At 35.4% G+C, this 18,579-nt stretch overlaps 1 protein-coding gene across 1 annotated transcript in view; it reads right to left on the reverse strand.

The window, feature by feature from the left end:
* Positions 1-17,189, reverse strand: part of Smurf (SMAD specific E3 ubiquitin protein ligase) — a 140,877-nt gene extending 123,688 nt beyond the window's left edge. The window contains exon 1 of the mRNA XM_081732322.1: positions 16,942-17,189. Within this exon, the coding sequence (XP_081588448.1) occupies positions 16,942-16,996 (55 nt within the window). The 5' untranslated portion in view covers positions 16,997-17,189. The remainder of the gene's footprint in view (positions 1-16,941) is intronic.
* Positions 17,190-18,579: the final 1,390 nt, after the last annotated feature.

Below are 18,579 nucleotides of genomic sequence, written 5' to 3' on the forward strand. Positions count from 1 at the left end.
TAATGTATGCCTAACAAGCCTGAAAAATTTTGATTCAAATTTGATTGCTTCCAGTTGTAAAGTCACGGTATGAACTAAAAGTATTTCCCTACCTGGAAAACTACTAAGAACGACGTCGGGACTTACAGTAGGCGAATATATTGTTCTGAAAACGATGGATCCTTTTATCAACAGAGGACTGAATGTTACTTGCAATAACTTTCCTTACAGGTTAAAAATGAGCCGAATCTTTGAAAAAGAAACAGGTGACCTTGATTGGTAGTCTGCGTCCAACCAGGAGAATTTCCCAAAATGTGCTTGAATGAGAAAGAAAAGGATATGTTCACTACAAACTCATATGAAGATCAATCAGGAAATCCGCTCACTGTACACAAGTGTAAGCGCAAGAAAAGTGTTGCTGTCTTGAGTTCAGTGCATACAAGTTAAAATAAAAATATATTGAAAATGTAAATTCACATCCATGTAAATATAAAACTAATTATTTTGGTGCATTATACACAGAGTCTGTGCTAAAGAAAAGTCGCCCAGCCAATGTTTACAGGGCAGGTAGGGTGATCACGTGACTAGTATAAAAAGCATTTCTTACGTAGGAATGCAAGTATTATTCCTTTATTTTAATTTATCTTGTCACTGTCCTGTGGGCGACCTTCCGATATTAATATTATTTTTAATATATTGACGGGGTTTAGTGGATTATCCTGCAGAAAAACTTACATAAAACATAAGCTAGTCGATCAAACATATTAAATTCAAGCTAAAATAAGAGAAATATAAAGAAAAATGATATACATCTCTTGGAATTAAATAGCCGTCAAAATGACGGCTCGGTACTTCTAGGGAGGTAAAAGTTTTGGTCCTTCTAGTGTTAAGAATGCTGACTGAGCTCCCTCGTGGCTATGTGGACAGCGTACGCGCCTTTGACGCGGAAGACCTGGGTTCATTTTCCGGCAGGAGCTTATGTGGTTCGGATACCACGTTAAGCTGTAGGTCCACATCCCATATAGTCTCGCTGCTGAAACGGATGCTAAACCCAACTCAGTTCAATAACAATGGTATTCTTTGAAGCACTTGCTCTGAAAACCGTAAGTTTTCAGCTTTTCGAGAACAATAACAAACTCAAGACTGTTACAAGATCGCTCAACAATATTCTGTTCAAAAATGTTGTAAATATGTGTATACAGATTTAAATTCAAATTGAGAACGTAAGATTTCCTTATCTTAATGAATTTAGAAGTAATAAATACGACATCTGAGTTTTCGGATCACATGCACCAATGGGCTAAAAGATACAGTACTTATGAGTCTGATCGTAGGAGCTTTCATTCAGGATTAATCTCCTCCATTGCCTTATTTAGCTGCAACGTCATGAAACCAAACTTACTGATATTTTGTTTATCTATCCAACTCATCAACACCTAAAAAAGTAACGAGTTTCTAAGTCGACAGAATTCCATGGTATTAGACACGAAAGTATTTTGGATGTGCATGACCCTGTCTGTCTCACTTGTGTTATTACTGCTGTACAGGCCACCAAAACTTTTATACCGTAGTGTACTTAGTTTGCAATACTGAATAATAAATAACCTTGTTAAGCTTCCATTTAAAACATGGATTTGAAATGTGTTATGTGTAATAGTGCCATTTGAAAGAAAAATACACAACTTCATGTTGACTCGGCAACTCTGTTAATCTTATAGTATCACAGAGTATGTTAAAATAAATCGCCCTGGCGATACTGATTGGTATAAAATTTCGGTGTTTTTTGTCTATTACTTTAAAAGTTACAAAAGCATATCAAAATAAAGGGTCCACCCTTCGATGGGTATGTGGACAAAAGTGATATGTCCGTGATTTAATTTTTGCAGGACACAAAATTCAAGGCATCTCATAAATCAGAGTTTCATGCAAAACTTTGTTTTTGTTAATGGAATATTTGCTGGAGGTTGTTTTGTTTTTATGTAATGTGCTACAAATGCAAAAACACTTCGGACATTATCCATATCAGTCAAAACCTGATTTTCGAAGAAAAATGGACATATCACCTTTGTCCAGATACCTATCGAATGATCTTATGCTGAACCATTATAGTGGGAAACAGTGGCGGCGGTTGGAAGTTAAAAGTGAGGGGGCAAGACATGATCTGAATATTTGTATATAAATGTTAGTTTTCCTGGTTGTTTCTAACATTTTGTTTGACGAAAGGTTGTATAACTAATAGGATACTATATTTTCAGTTAAAATACCGTATATCGTATATAATAGTTTATTAAGTAAATTGAGAAGAACAACGCAAGTAGATACTAGCCCTTTGTACTCTTAAACAACGAAAGTGTAAGAAGAGATTCGATTCCTTGCTCATGAACATCTTAAAATTCTGTCTGGAAAATTGTGTGATCAGATTATTTAATAAATTTGCAAAACAAATAAATAGAAAGGATAATATTAATCATAGTAATGAATAATGATGCTTGTTTTGCAAAAGTTATATTGAAACTGAGGATTAATGAAAAACTTAATATTTAATTCCACACATGCTATTAAATGTATGTTATTACTTTTAGAAAATGAAAGACAGTAAATACTACAAGCATATGCTACGATATTTAAAGAAATATTTGCTTTTGCAACTTCTTGAAATATGTTCGTTGCCATTAGGTGCAGATTTCACTTTCTTGGAACACATCAAAACACAACAATACTTACAATCCACACTTCAGTTATACAAAATAAACTTAAAACCTAGAATTATGTTCAATTTACTAAATTTGATTGTATATACACTCGTACATCCTTAAACACAACACTTCACTCGTATATTACACTACAAAACAATGGAAAAGGTAGAAGTTGATTCTTATCACGCTCTTTTTAATCGATGTTCCTTACTTTAGAAAGAAGAAAAGACATGTTAGGAACTGTCAATTTTTGTGCAATTAAAGAATAACTTGTGAAATAGGCCCTACTTTTTTGCATAATGTTCTTTCGATTAGCTTCAAAGCGGCTCACTAACATATCGAGCCCTTGTAAGAAGAAATGAAAGTATGCTGAAATTGTGCTCCAATAGGTTATTTTTTGGGGTTATTTTCTGTGGCGATTAAAACGCAATTACTGTAGCTTTCTTTACTCCACGGGAAGACAACCAATACGTATTCACGCAACAGCAAATATTATATGGCAGCATTTTTTCCTATTAATCAGTAACACATACAAAATCGTTACATTTCCAAATGAAACTATATACATTAATTGGTTACTTAAAAAAAGTGCGGGGGCAACTGCCCCCCTTTGCCCCCCCCTAATCGCCGCCCATGGTGGGAAATCAAGTCAATAAACATTTCCGATTATTCGTTTATCGCATATTCGTGTTGTTTTATTCCATGATTAACAGGAATAAGCAAGAGTTTGCTCTACATTACAAAGTGGAAAAAAAATCCGTCACAGGCCGAATTCTCGCTTGTGTATTCGCTGTAGTCGCCTGTGTCACAGTATTAAAAGGGAAGAACAAAAATGTACCAGTATTGTTGCAAAAGACCTTGACAATAAATGGCAAATGTGTGGAGCATTTAGCACAAGTCCCGACAAACAGCTTAATATAATGTATTTATCTTGAGTGTAACAGAAGAGTCATGTGGGTAATGAGGGACCAAGGTCCTTCCTCTTCCGTTACATGGGAGCTTTCCTTTTTATTTTTACAAAAGAATCTACCCACGGCACGAACATCTCCATTAGAATATATAAACTAGGAAAACGATATGCTACGACTTACAGATGGTAGTTCCCAGTTTTTGAGTTTTATATCCTTTATGCAAGTCCGAGGTTATGAAGGACAGGATCAACTATTGGGGTGGGCTTAAACGTATACAGTTGGCAGATGCACAAACTATCCTCACAGTACAAGCTCTTCCCCACCACATTATTTCGCCTCCAAGAGACGGAACTACTGGTGCTGGTATATACTACTGTGAAGAATGTAGTGACGTGAGAGTGCTCATTACCATTGCAAAAAATGAACAACTGGACTAAAGCAGTCACTGCAAGATGAGACCTAAGAAATGTCGTATACAGGGTGTTATATAAATGTGTCACAAAATTTTAGGAACGTATTCCTCATATCAAAATAAGAGAAAAAAAAAATCATATGCACTTTTGCTCAAAAGTGGGTTGTTTCGTAATTACAGGGTGCCGAAAACGTGAAATAAGTGAACGTTAAAGATTCATAGTTCCACTACTATGGGATCTATCGTAGTCGGGTCACAACATCAGTGAGGAACTTGTATGTAAAATATCCAACTATCCATGTTTAAGAATGCTCCAGTACTTGCACTCCAATTTTTAGAGGTAGGTGGAGAGTGATCAAGTACTTCCAAACTAACTAACTAACTAACTAACTCACTCACTCTATGGCCTATGGAACCCGGAGGTTCAATGCCGCGTTCACAAAAGCTCTCCACTGACTTCTATCCTTAGCTAACTGTATCCAGTTTCTACTTGGTATTCCAATCTCTGCGAGATCCATCCTCCCATCTGCGCCTAGGTCTTCCTAATGGTCGTTTTCCGATTGGTCTTCCTGTCAAGACTTTGAAAGCGTTTCTACTTTCTTCCATTCTAGCTACATGGCCCGCCCACCTAAGCCTCCTAGACTTGACGACCCTAACAATGTTGGGTAAACCGTATAAATTATGTAGTTCCTCGTTATGAAGTTTCCGCCATTCCCCATTCCCGTTCCTCTTGGGTCCGAATATTCGTCTCAGGATCTTGTTCTCAAATACTTTCAGTCTATGTTCTTCCCTCAGAGTAAGTGACCATGCTTCGCAGCCATACAGAACAGAGTCTCTAAAAATGATCGTGCAAGTACAGGAGGTTCTAAAAGATGAATATTTGGATAGTTCACATACCAGTTCCTTTGTGATGTCTTGACCCGACTACGATAGGTCCCATGGATCGTACGGTAATGGAGCTAGGAACTTTTAAGTTCTTGATTCACGTTTTCGGTACCCTATAACTACGAAACTGTCCACGTTTGAGCACAGGTCCATATGAACTTTTTTTTTTCTTATTTTCAAGTGAGTAATCTGTTCCCAAAATATTGGAGAGATTTTTGTAACACCCTGTATATCACTCCTTTTTTTCCCACTCGTGTTTATCGCAATTAATAATTAGTGAGAAATTTATATATACAGTAATTTGTCTTAAATGAAGAAATTAATATTTGCACCTTTGTATAGATAATTTGCATCAGAATACACGTTTCACAAATCAATGTAATTACTTAATGTTGTGAATTGCAACACAATGATTAACCTTCATTAAAGTATGTATAATACAAATATATGTATATGTACGAAACTGTAAACAAATAAATTAATAATAACAAGCAAATATTTAATCTCAAAGCTGAAGGCCATATTAAAGGATCAAATACATAAGAAGAAAGAAAACTTAATTGTTAGGGTGTTGAGACAATTACAATATAGTTGTACTTCTGGAAAAGGAATTAACACGACCAGACAAGAAAAAAAAAAATATCACAGGCTACGGAAATAAACCTCAACGATTATGCTGAAAAAGTTATTTAAGTGTTCGTTCGTCGGTTTGTATACGAGCCTAGAGAATAATTAATTTTTCTCTTACGAGATTCAGATATTTTCCCCAGTTCTCCAGCAGAAAACTGGTGGTTGACTGAAAAATGAAGTTCGAAAATCAGTTCTCTCCCGGAAATGACACTACAATTTTGTTTACATTTTCTAAACCCATTATTGCTCATTAACGCTATACTTTGAGGAATTCTCTTCGAAAAGCAGAAATGAAAAACTATATTTAATTCACTACACTGTGAAGTGGCTAAATTTATTTTTTAACATTAATAATAATAATAATAATAATAATAATAATAATAATAATAATAATAATAATAAAGAAGAAGAAGAAGGACTGGTATATTTCCGATGTACTTGGAAACTTATGTGGCTCCAATCAGCGTAGTCGCTAACGTTCTCACCTTTGGCATGGGTGGTCCTGGGTTCGATTCCCGGTGGGGACACCCGATCTAAAAAGTAAAAGCTTCTTCAGACCAGCCATCTTCAGTGAGATTCTTCTGGGTCTTCATTACCACCAGGCAAATGCCGGGATGCTACCTAACATTCCCGTCCCAGCCAGCTTCCTCCCTTTTTTTAGTCCTTTATTAACCCTTTAATTGAATAGTATGATCAAGGGACGTCATCCCTCAAACATGACGGACTAACGTGACCATAGATGCCGAGAGCTTAGAAATCTAAATCCTAATCCTAATCCTGGACACTTACACATAGGCGTCTCTGGCGGGGGGACGAGGGGGTCGCGTTTCCCCCAATATTTTGAAGTAGAAAGGTAACAAATGGAATTGAAGATAAATAGGTTGGGCTAGGTAGCACCATTTTAATTACTTTCCTCGATGTCCCCCCCAAATTTTACATGCCAGAAACTCCAGTGCAACAATTTTGATCATATTTCACTTCAAATCGTATAAGCCTGTAACATAGAAAACTTCGGAGAATTTTCTCGAAACAAGACCTTATGTTTTATTCATATTCCATATTCATTAAGACTCCCTACAACGACAATTCATTTCTCTAACAAAATCAGAAAAAGAACAGTTCATTACTGGGATGATCTTTCCAGACGGAACTTCAGGTTATAATCCATTTCTTTCAAAAGAAAAAAAAAAAAAAACCTCGGCAAAAGTGGTTTAAAACACATTGAACTCTTTCTGGAAACATTCTAATAATTCTAAAATACATATGTCTGCAATACGTTCACAATATGAGAGTCATTATTGAATTTAAGAAATTCGAGCAAGAAAGTATGCTGGTGTGTACGTTTTACTCAGTGAGCAAGCAATCGAATAGAAGCTATGCTATAAATCGATATCACAGAATCTGAGAAACATTTGATTAATATAAACAATTTACGGTTAACGAGCTCACTGCACAGTAACTATAAACAACCATTACAAGTAGGTTACCCTTTTAAATAAAGGACCTGCGAAATTTAAAGCTTCGCTTAGGGCAACGATCCGGAAGTGTACTTCCTCAGTCTTCGTCTGCACCAGCGAACCCTATTAACTGAATCACTGAGAGATCATCTCACGTGTCAGTTACACACACAGCAGTCCCTCAAATTGACCTAATTCTCTGCTCATGACTCAGATCCAATGACTTCCAACTAACAATGTTCAACTACATAAAACCAAATGAAGATAATGAAACACGCCATCTAAGACAATTCTACAACTTTAGATTTCAAAAAGATGAACTATGGAATTACTCTGCCCCCCCCCCCCCCTAATCACCTTATTTGTCTTAAGACTTCACCGAAGTTCTGAATCTCTGTTACAAATATAAATACATAACAATAAAACAAAATCTATGTCACGTTTCTTGCAATAAAATATCACGATAAGACGATTGTTCACCTGTGGTGTAGGGATGTACCGATATATCGGTATTAGTGATATCGAACACTTTTGGGGGTATCGGCAAATAGACACCGATATTTACCGATACCTTTTTCGAACTATTTTCAATTTGTTTGATATTAACAGACACACTTATATTTCATCGGTTTCTTTTAGACTTGAATTAAATCCGAAAAAATCGTATGGCTCCAGTAATTTTGCTCTAAATTAAGAGCAATTGGTCACAAACATACACACGTGTTTCCCTTAATTCCAGACTCAGTCTATTAAATACAAAGGACAAACACTTATTTACTTTATATATATATTTAAAAAGTAGACAGAGCCTACCGTCAATTCAGGCTATACTAATACGAAGAATTACGAGGAACGAAAGTAATATTTACACAAATATAGAAAAATGAGAAACACGGAAAAAACATGCCTATCAGAATTACCTGGTTTATATCTACAACAAAAACCTCCTGCAGTATCTACTTTCTAACGTAATAGCTTGAAACGTATCGTAGCAACATGGTTTTTATTGAAAAAAAAAAGCAAAAAACCAGGTTTTTTGGTTTAAAACAGTTTTTTTTTTTTTTTAAATAATTTACTCTATGTATTTATATTAAATATAGACAGAAATTAGTTTGTTTCACCTTGGTGTTATTATGCAACAAGGTTATGCTGGAAGGGTCACACAAGCTTAAAGCGGAATCCAAACAGCTTCTCGGCTTACATCCAAGAGAAATTGTCCATTTGGACACGAAACCGGAACTAATTGGTCACAAATGCGATTGCCGACTCACTCACGAAGGACTCCTGATAAAAATACGTTGTACTGATCTTTACATAGACCTAGTTGTTAATATAATTGTCAAGAGTCATTTCAGCAGGACAAAAAGACAAACAGTTACACAAGTAAAAACATTATACAGAATTATATATAAATCGGGAAACTCCCGCCTTAGCCATTGGGAAAATCACGTTATTACTTTAACTGTATTCGTATGTAAAATTTTAAGGTCAACGTATCATAATCACTACGCTAAAACTGAGGTATTAAATTACAAATTTGGTATGTAGATATCATTCAATAAAATTAAAACAAAGTCAAACCCAAGTTGATGTTGGAAGCTACGTAGGCAGTTGATAAATCTGCCAATTTCTATCAATATATTTAAGCAACCTTGGCTTCTTTATAAACAAGAGGCATTCACTCAAGTAGAAACATATAATTTGGTTTCATTTCGTATGTTTAGGCTTAACATCCTTATGAAATACCCAGGTTATCACGGAGAAGACTTTCGCTTAGAGGGACACCTCGAATCGCTACTTGGTTTACACTTGAAAGATGGGTTGTGGTTCGACCAAGAATTAAACACGGGACACCTTGATTAAAAGGTGAAAAGCAGATAAATGCAATGCGAATGGTTTGATATGTGGAAACATCACTATGAATTTCACACAATGGGGGGGGGGGGGGGAACCAGCTGGTTAAACCATCTTGGTTTAAACCAGCCAACCCTACTTGGAACACAAATAGATTACTTGGAACAATTTTGTTTTTTCAATGTTAAGCCGCCACAGTATGACAATGAATGACGGAAAAACTTAAATCTATCCATTAGGGATAGCACAATCTCTTTTCCAAAAGACAAACTCTGGCGTTCAATCATTATGGTGTCTTCTTTGTCACCTCAACACTGTGATCCAATCGGTGTCAAATAAGATGACCAAGCACGATGTTTCTTCTTTTTCCTACTACCTTCATGATTTGTCGTCCACATTGTACTGTAGTACGCATGAAACTGTATCGACTACAATCGAAGCGTCCCGGGTAGTTCACAATCTGTCCAGGCGAAAGGACACAATACAGCTGCCATTTATCGTTGAATGATTAAGGATTATAACAGGAACTTTATAAATGATTGGTGTATGCACAAGTGCCACAGAGTTTTTTTAAAAAAAAGACTTACAAACCTACAAAACGGGAGAAGCCAAAGGTGGATATCTGCAGCACAAAACTACCTTGATGAACACATGAATCGTGAAAGGAGTAAAATATGGTTTCTGAACTGTCTGATCTTGGAGTTCCAGGAAAATCAGCTATCACCTGTCGTCTGTATCCCGACTGAAAATGAAAATGAGTAGAGCATATCTTCTTCGTGATAGGAAATGTGTACCAGGGTCGGCAAAAACCATGGTTTTTATTGGAAAAAATATATATATATTTATTTATTTAAGCTTTTTTTTTTTTTTTTTTTTTTTTTTTCAATATGGACAGAAATAAGCTTGTTCCGCCTTGGTGTTATTATGCAACAACCGGGTTATGCTGGAAGGAGTCACATAAGCTTGAAGCGGAACCCAAACCGCTTCTCGTCTTACATCCGAGAGGAATTGTCCTCCATTTGAACTCGAAACCAGGGCTAATTGGCCACAAATGCGATACGTCTACCGACTCACTCACGAAAGACTCTTAATGAAAATACGTTGTATTGATCTCCACATACTTGTTAATATAATTGTCAAGAGTCATTTCAAAACGACAAAAAGATAAACAGCTGCACAAGTGAAACCATTACATATGGACAGTTTCAAAATATTGCAGAGTACAGAAGAACTAATTTTGTCCAAGTTAGTTCACTACGACTTTTATTAGTCCACGTTAAATTACTTTTATTAGACTTAATTTGCATATCACTAAGAAAAGTGAATAAAGACACGAATTATTTGGCTCTGACCCATCTATACATAGATACCAAAAATACTTCTGATTTCAATAAATGCCTCTCGTGGAGTTTGTATGAACCCCCCCCCCCAAAAAAAAAAAAAAACTTATAGCATTTCGATGTATTTTATAAATAGTAAACATTAATAAAACGAAACAATATTTAAAATTTTTCTTTGATTGCAATTGTATAACCATAATAACAAACTATTAAAAAAAATCACACAAGGAACATTCATAAACTTATATAAAAAAAAAAAAAATGTTGCTTTTGTAGTATAATCTCTGAGTAACGAATGGGGAATTTAGGTCTTAATATAATACGAATAATATACGGGAAAAATGAAATGAAATCTTTGAGTTTTACGTCCCACGTTTATGCCGGTTAGGCTAAAGGAGACTGTGATGATGAGTAATGAATGAAATGGTGGAATGAAGAAAGTGGGAGGAAACGGGAGAAACCGAGAAAACCCACGCACACGGTGTTTGTCCACCACAAAGTTCACTTGGCGGGGGCTGGGATCGAACCCGGGACCCCAAGCACCAGAGGTGAACGCTCTACGACTGAGCCACCGCGGCCCCCGAATAATATACGGGAGTGAAACGTGATAAGCCACAAATATGTGTTCAAGATTTTACGAACACTTACACTTTTACGAACATTTTTCTTGTTTTGGTTTAAACCAGTTGTTTAAAAAAAGCTGGTTTAAACCAGCCAACCCTAATGTGTACTATTTACAAGTGTCAAATGCTAGTTTTTTTTTTCTTCTTTAATTTATTCATTTTGTTTTTACTATGGATATTAATATGCGATGACTTTCATGGAATGTAAATAACAGAACCCTGTACGTAAGCGATTCCCAATCTTGTTTACCTGACGCCAGTTGCGAATCGTAATCTCTTTTGCGATTTCACATATAGCATTCAATTCTCAAATTACTAGCAAAGTTTCTGCATACCCTTGGAGTATGGAACCACAATCCTTAATAGTAATTCTGTGCTGGTATGTTATCTAACTCAACGCCTTTTATTACACGTTCCCTCTGATTACTGTTCATGTTCTCCAAGTTGGAAACCACTGCACTACATTTTGGACGTCAATTTCTTATGTTTGTGAGGGCAATTTGTTCATTTTCGCATTCCGTTGTGTGTGTGTCCATTTATTTCTTACGTTTTGACAATTGGATTACTTAATGATGAAACATAGTAATAATTAAAACTGTTTCACGTAAGCATCCAAATAGTCAGGGTGCAAAATTTCCGGTCGCCAGCTCGCCATTGGAGGCTAGAAATTTACAGCTGGCCATCACTGTTCAATAGGAATAGTTTCTGCTTGATCACACAGGGTGCGCAGTTTCTGTTTCACTGAATCAGACATCAAAAAAGATTTACAGTGAAAACTTCATTACGAGATGACCAAATTTTCTTCCAATTCTCACATTTAGTGCAGTTTTACCTGTGAGTGCTGCTTGGTATGAGAGACGATCAGAAGTCTCAACAGAGTTAAGACTGCCTAAAGAAATTCATTGCAGACTGACACATTGAATTTTTTAGTGACAATTTTTATCAATGGCCCTTCAGTTAAGGACTTTGATCCGAAAACTGCAATTAACAACTGGTAATTCAGTGCAGAGAGAGCGCGCTACACAAACGTGAAGTCTTAAAGATATTTTATTTAACAAAATATGAATTGTCCAATTCAAAATTGTGTCGAGTGGTTAAATCTCCCGAGTTCTCTGAATGGCGATACTTACTTATGATAACCTGGTATATGGCGATTTATGAGCTTGTCAAACTGCTACGGTGTTTAAGTGAAGTACTATAGTATTTAATTACACAAATAATTTTACTAAAGCCTTAAAGGTCTTGTTACGTTAGCAATGCCTGTTATACTAGATAAGCTTCCTGACTCACCAGGAAGTATGGGACCCGGTTCGAGAGGTGGTGGGCAACTAGCATACAGACATATTTGCAGTCACTGACACTTAAAAAACCTTGTAGAAATACATACAAAGTAGTTTGAGTGTGGATACTAGGCTAGGTGGAGTGCTTCGCTTATTGCAATAAGGCTTACCTGATTTGTTATCTCAACTTTATTACTGTTTGTTAGACAAATGATGCCTTTATATATAAAACTAGGAGTAGCGTCTTTTGTGTACGACTTTATACGTGAATTTCGATTTCGTGATCGTCAGTGCACGAAAATAAATCTCAAAGTACACTCATGTCCAAAAAGATTGTCACATAGCTATCTACAACTGTCTTCGTGCAAGAATAGAATTTGATGATGATTTTGCAGGGTACTATTAATACCGACACTGTGTATAACCGGGAAATGTATGTGTGTTATAAATTTCATATGAAAAGAATTATAAATACGAAAATTAGAATGAGTACAACAAAATGTTGCTAAATGGACAAGAAAGTTTTGTTTTCGTTTTATTATTCTTATTTACTGCTTTTTTGACATGAAATTTTCCATACACATGTCTTTACCGACTATACACATACTAACATTTTGAGAAATACCAGGCGAATTCGTTATCAAATTATATTCCTATAACAACATATTTATAGACATGCGACAATAATTTTGGACATGAGTGTACATCTATCTATTAAAATGCTACAATAGCAATTAAAAGCGCCTGAGCTCCAACCTAGAACTTTGGATTTCAAACCCTTGATTTACGGTTATTTGTGATTTCACGTTTAACAAAGACAAATATTTTGAGTATTTGTACTTTAAATAGTCTAAATTAGTTAACTATATCTTTTTCATAAAGTTTATGATATAAAATTATTGTTCAAAGCCTTTGTATTTTAATAAGCCTTCTGTAAAATCAATGCATGTGAATTGTGCTTCCATCTTCCGAGTTCTTTTAAACTATATTTATATGTTTGTGGTCAATCCTTTCGACAATGAGATCTCGGAAAATACAGGCTCTAGAAAGATGACGTTTTCACTGATCGATTGGAAATTTTGCGTAGATTGCCCAGTTCTAATTGAATATTAAAAAAAAAAAAAAAACATGGCCATTATTCCTTTATTACAATTTTTTAGGGTACACTACAAGCGTTAAAATTAAAAAAAAAAAAAAAAACAACAACTAAAGCAGCATATCCTATGTGTTATACATTCCAACACCACACTGTTGTATATGTCTCAGGCGTTTGTTCCATGGCCAAATAATAGTAAAAAAAGGAAGGATAAACATTTCTCGAGTCTAAGATAAATCTTTATTTTTTGTGTGTTTTGCCCAATGAACACCATATATAACTGACATTATAATTAATTGTATATGTAATGTATTTGCTTATTACATACTGCATGCAAGAAGAAAGAAAACACTGGTCATACATGAATTAGAAACTCCAACCGGAAGTAGGCTCAAATCTTGCAAGCGGTGGGAGATATTGAGAAAAAATAATCGAAAAAACCTCCCCTTTATGATACTCCTTGCCGATTTTTTTTAAACAAATCAAGACGTCTTTCACTTGTGTCTGTAAAGGGACATGTACATATGTTGTGAGGAATGAGAATGAGATTTATGCTCATATGCGAATGATGCGCTGTGTAGAGAGCGCAGGTTCAGCTAGTAGATATAAAACTAATCAATGTCACATCTCGTAACAAACAAATTTATGTGCACATTATTGAAAGAAAAAAAACTTTATTAAAGGAATGCTTAACTGAATTACAATCTTTCGCCAATGGATGATCGTATCTGGAACTAGTACTACCTGATTCCTCTCTAAGAGCAGATTGTCTTAATCTCATGACTACGGAAAGCACTTTCTAGGTTCTGTATTGAGCAGTCATATAATATATCCTTACAATTACTATCTGAAGTAATTTTAACGGTAACTAACTATATAACAAACTTTTCTGGTGCAATCAGACAAAGGTTTTCCCTTGACTGTAAGTTTAGTAGAAGTTCCCTACGTAATTTAGCTTTAGTGTACTTCGATGTTTACGTAGTAGTTAATTTTCTAAGTAATCAAGATTCGTATAAAAAAAGTGTACATTCTATCTACTGTTTAAATTAACGCGATGAAAATCTTAATACAGTATCTTTCCGTTAGTTATTTTGCCTGACATCAATTGGGATGCTACACTATTCTTTGTAATTGAAAGTAACCGAGAACGTGTAACATTTCATTGGACTACTGCAGGATAAAATAACTACGTATATTTAAGGCTGCATTCAAACTATGGCTGTTCATGCAATATAACCCTATTGACATAAGCCTATTAGAGTTAATGCACCAGCAAAAAGTAGTGGTGATAGAAAAGGGGTCCATTTGTATTCAATGTTATTAAATGCTTACTTTTTACCAACGAAATAAAAGCTGGTAGAGATGTGTTACGGTAAGGTAGGGTTTAAGCTCCGCTAAGCCTCCCCTCCCCCTGAGCCAAACCTATAAGTCAGTGGTTCTCAAACCTTCCGATAACGCGGACCCCTGTTCATTCGAAGAGTGATTCGCGGGGTATTAAAAAAAAAAATAGAATTATCGCTGACAATAAAAATAAAGCAATAAGTAGGCCTAATCTATTCTAAAGATATATGGACGAAATTTCAATTGAACACACAATAACTTACAAGACAAAAAAAAAAAAAATCCAATTGATAAACAATGTTTTCGAACGTCGTTTCACTAGTGTGAGGAACGAAATTCTGTTTTTCCATGATTACATTGAAATCTGGAATAAGTTTTGTCAACCTTAGGTCCGATCCCATATTAACGCGATTTCGCAGTGGTGCCCACCCCCCCTCAATTGTCTATCCGTAGGTGTTCTTCCATGAAAAAAAAAAATCTTTTCGATTAATTTTTACACTCCCTCAAACATATTTATATAGATCTTCACCCCCCCAAATATTTCAATGACGCAGTTTGCGTCATAGCCCCCCTTGTGGGCACCCCTGGATTTCGCATAAAGATTTTAATACTGCAAAGAGCATGAAAGGTCTGCTTACGTAAGTGGCATAGAAGGGCATCAAATGTTGAAAACCTTTTCTACACAACTCTTCACATTCCAGGGCAGAAATTTAGTAAAGTATGGAAACATTTAAATTTAAAAACGTAGGTATTATTTCTAATTGCTTTCTTTTTAGTAACTGAAAAAGTACACCTTGCAAAACAACCATGAGTTCCATTACAACACATTTCAATTTTCTGGTGTCGCGAACCCTCTGGCGAGGTTTCGCGTACCCTACTTTGAGAACTGCATAAATGAAAAACCAAATCTTAATTACTTAAAAAGAGTTTGTTAGTTCATATTTATTTCTCTTCCGCCCCCCTTCTGCAAAACCTTTCCTAGATAAACTTTACAATACACGCTCCAGCTGTACATCGATTAGGACCGCCTTAAAAGGGTATAGTAAAGTGGGTAGGTTAGGGGTAGGAACGGGTTAGCTTAAGGTTAGGGAACTTTTAATACATTTCCATAAAATTAATAGTGTGTAATTTATAGTTTCTGAGTGAGTGTACCTGTTGGAGTGGGCATAGTAAAGTTAACCCTCTACCCCAAGGTAAAAACAATTACTGGTCAATGGACTAATAAAGATGCTCTAAAAAACTAGCGGTAATAGTATACATGAGAACCCCCTGTCTTCCGTGCTCGAGGATACTTCATATTATATATTTATACGTTACCAAATTAAATCACTGCGTTGTCTTCATTATATGTGCTTAACATTCTATTCTTACTTTCTAGAATAAATTCTGTTGATTTCGATTCGAAAAATGTTAAATATTTTTAAATTTATATCATGATGCAGACCAAACCCCTTGTTGCATATAATGTAATGCGCTATAGCATATAAAGTACAAGGGCAAATAGGTACGTTCTTTCTTATTTTCGTATCAGTGGATAAGTAAATGAAAGTGGGTTTGTTACCCCGTTTCTAAGTTCGTAGATACTCAATGAATAATCCCTAAAAGTATGAGCGTCCAGCTTCTTCTGGAACTCAGGCGGTCTTACGTATACTATATCCAAACTAGCATCAAGGAAAGATTGATTTTTTTAGTCAACAGGATCCCTTTCAATCTTGGTCATTCATTTGTAATATTAACATTTCATCATATTTAATGACTGAGGAGAAAAAGCTTCCTGTCTCGCAATTTCATTCCTTCCTACACGCATAAGACTCGACTTTAAAGTAGCTTTATTGGAGGAAATGCCAGGTTTCAGGTACAAATTTCACTCCCTTCCTCTTCACATGAAAGCAGAGATATGCATACAATCCATATGAGGATTATTTACATTTATCCATACTCATACTAATTTTCCTCGATTACGAGTAACATACAACTGTCCTTTTAAGTGTGTCTTCTGCATAAACCCGTAATAGGAATTCATATTATAGTACAATATTTCATAACGTACACTTCAAGCTGTCAAATGAACAGAATTACAAATGATTGACTCATCGTTTCATGAGATCATTATTTCCTCCGAATTCCATCTGGGGAATTATACAAATAGTGCTCCACCAAAGAACCAATTTATTGCATTGCTAATATTGTCATGCGTGTGTGTTGTTAAAACATTTGAAGAATTAAGTTTATTTACATGTACTGGATATGGATATGAACCATAAAGCCACATATGATACGTGTTTCTGGTTGAAAAACCATCAATTCTGTAAGAAAATACAAGAATAGCAGCCATATTGAATATGAACAAAAACACTCCTACTGTTCCGATATCAGTTTTCGTGACCTCAATTTGGTCTGCATCTACTTTGTATTTATATATTTTAAATATACTTACTGGTTAGTCGTATTTTCATAGCTCCATTCCTTCTGCTACCTCCCGGATTTGACATATTTTCGATACATTAGTCTCCAATACACCTTCACTGCACACTACATATCTTACCCGTCCCCATCAGACACGCACAGCACGGCCTTTGCTTTGCATTGCACTTGCCTTCCCAGACGGCCAACACTCATCTGGTAGTTACCTGTCGCCTTTCATGGCGGCGCTAGCGGACAGGAAGCTCCCCATGGAATGTCAACGTAATCTAACGTAATTATCCAGTGTTTCTACCGCGCAGCTGATAGCCCAAGTAAATCTCCAAACAATAAATAAACAAACTAAAGAGAATTGGCCCTCCACAAATGATTTCAGGAATTCTCAAAGGAAAACAATGATTCATAGCCAGTCAGCGTTATCATGTACAATGGTTCCCAAACTTTCCAGATATGTGCACCAAAACAATACACGTTAATATAGCAAGTATTTTAATTGAAAATTATTCTGCATTGGTGAAGCGAGCGATTCTTTCTCCCTCTCACTAATTCAAACTCCAAACTATATAAGGAAATCTCTGATCTCCAACGAAACATACAACATTCTGTGTATTTAAAATAAATTTTCACATAAAAAGGGAGGGTGCTTACTCCCTCAATACTGACCATTTCAACTCGAAACAGTAGAAACGTTTGTGAGTTCTCGGACAAGAGAACAAGAAAGAAAGAAAAAAGAAAAAATCCATATTCCACAACAGGGGCGGCTTTAGGATTTTAATTTTAGGTTAGCCCGCTCCCTCGCTTATGGATACATATATATACATTTGATTGATTAATAATAATAGGAAATTATTTTTACTATAGTGGTTGATGCTGTTTGTTAAATAATTATTTACTATTAATATAAATAGTGGAAATTGTAATTTGCTCTTTATTATGTGTTTTAGCGTTTATATATTTTTCAAAATTTTTGGGCAGACTCGTGTCTACCAGGCCTACCCGCTAAAGCCGCCACTGTTCCACAAAATAGATTGTTTTATTCTTTTCACATTTATCACTGAACATATTTTTTCTAAATCATTTTCACTTCATGTAGTAGGGATTATGTAAAATCCTCAATAAACATTTACTATATATTCTGCCGAAATTGGATTATTATTATTATTATTATTATTATTATTATTATTATTATTATTATTATTATTATTATTATTATTATTATTATTATTATTATTATTATTATTATTAGGGGCCGCGGTGGCTCAGTGGTAGAGCGTTCACCTCTGGTGCTTGGGGTATCGGGTTCGATCCCAGCCCTCGCCAAGTGAGCTTTGTGGTGGACAAACACCGTGTGCGTGGGTTTTCTCGGGGTTCTCCCGTTTCCTCCCACTTTCTTCATTCCACCATTTCATTCATTTCTCATCTTCACCGTCTCCTTTAGCCTAACCGGCATAACCGTGGGACGTAAAACAAAGATTTCATTTTCATTTTTTTTATTATTATTATTTACGAAAGTTATCTTAGAACATATTCACGTTTCAATATTTACTTTAATCTAGGACCGGGTATGAAAACATTTTCTTTCTAGTTCTCAATTTTAAAACAACAAAAGAGGGATAGAAATGATTGTGAAGCCTGAAAAGATATGAGTCATATT

Source organism: Thermobia domestica, chromosome 11 (assembly GCF_964235325.1).
Source record: "Thermobia domestica chromosome 11, izTheDome1.hap1.1, whole genome shotgun sequence".
In the NCBI taxonomy this organism is placed as follows: Eukaryota; Metazoa; Arthropoda; class Insecta; order Zygentoma; family Lepismatidae; genus Thermobia; species Thermobia domestica.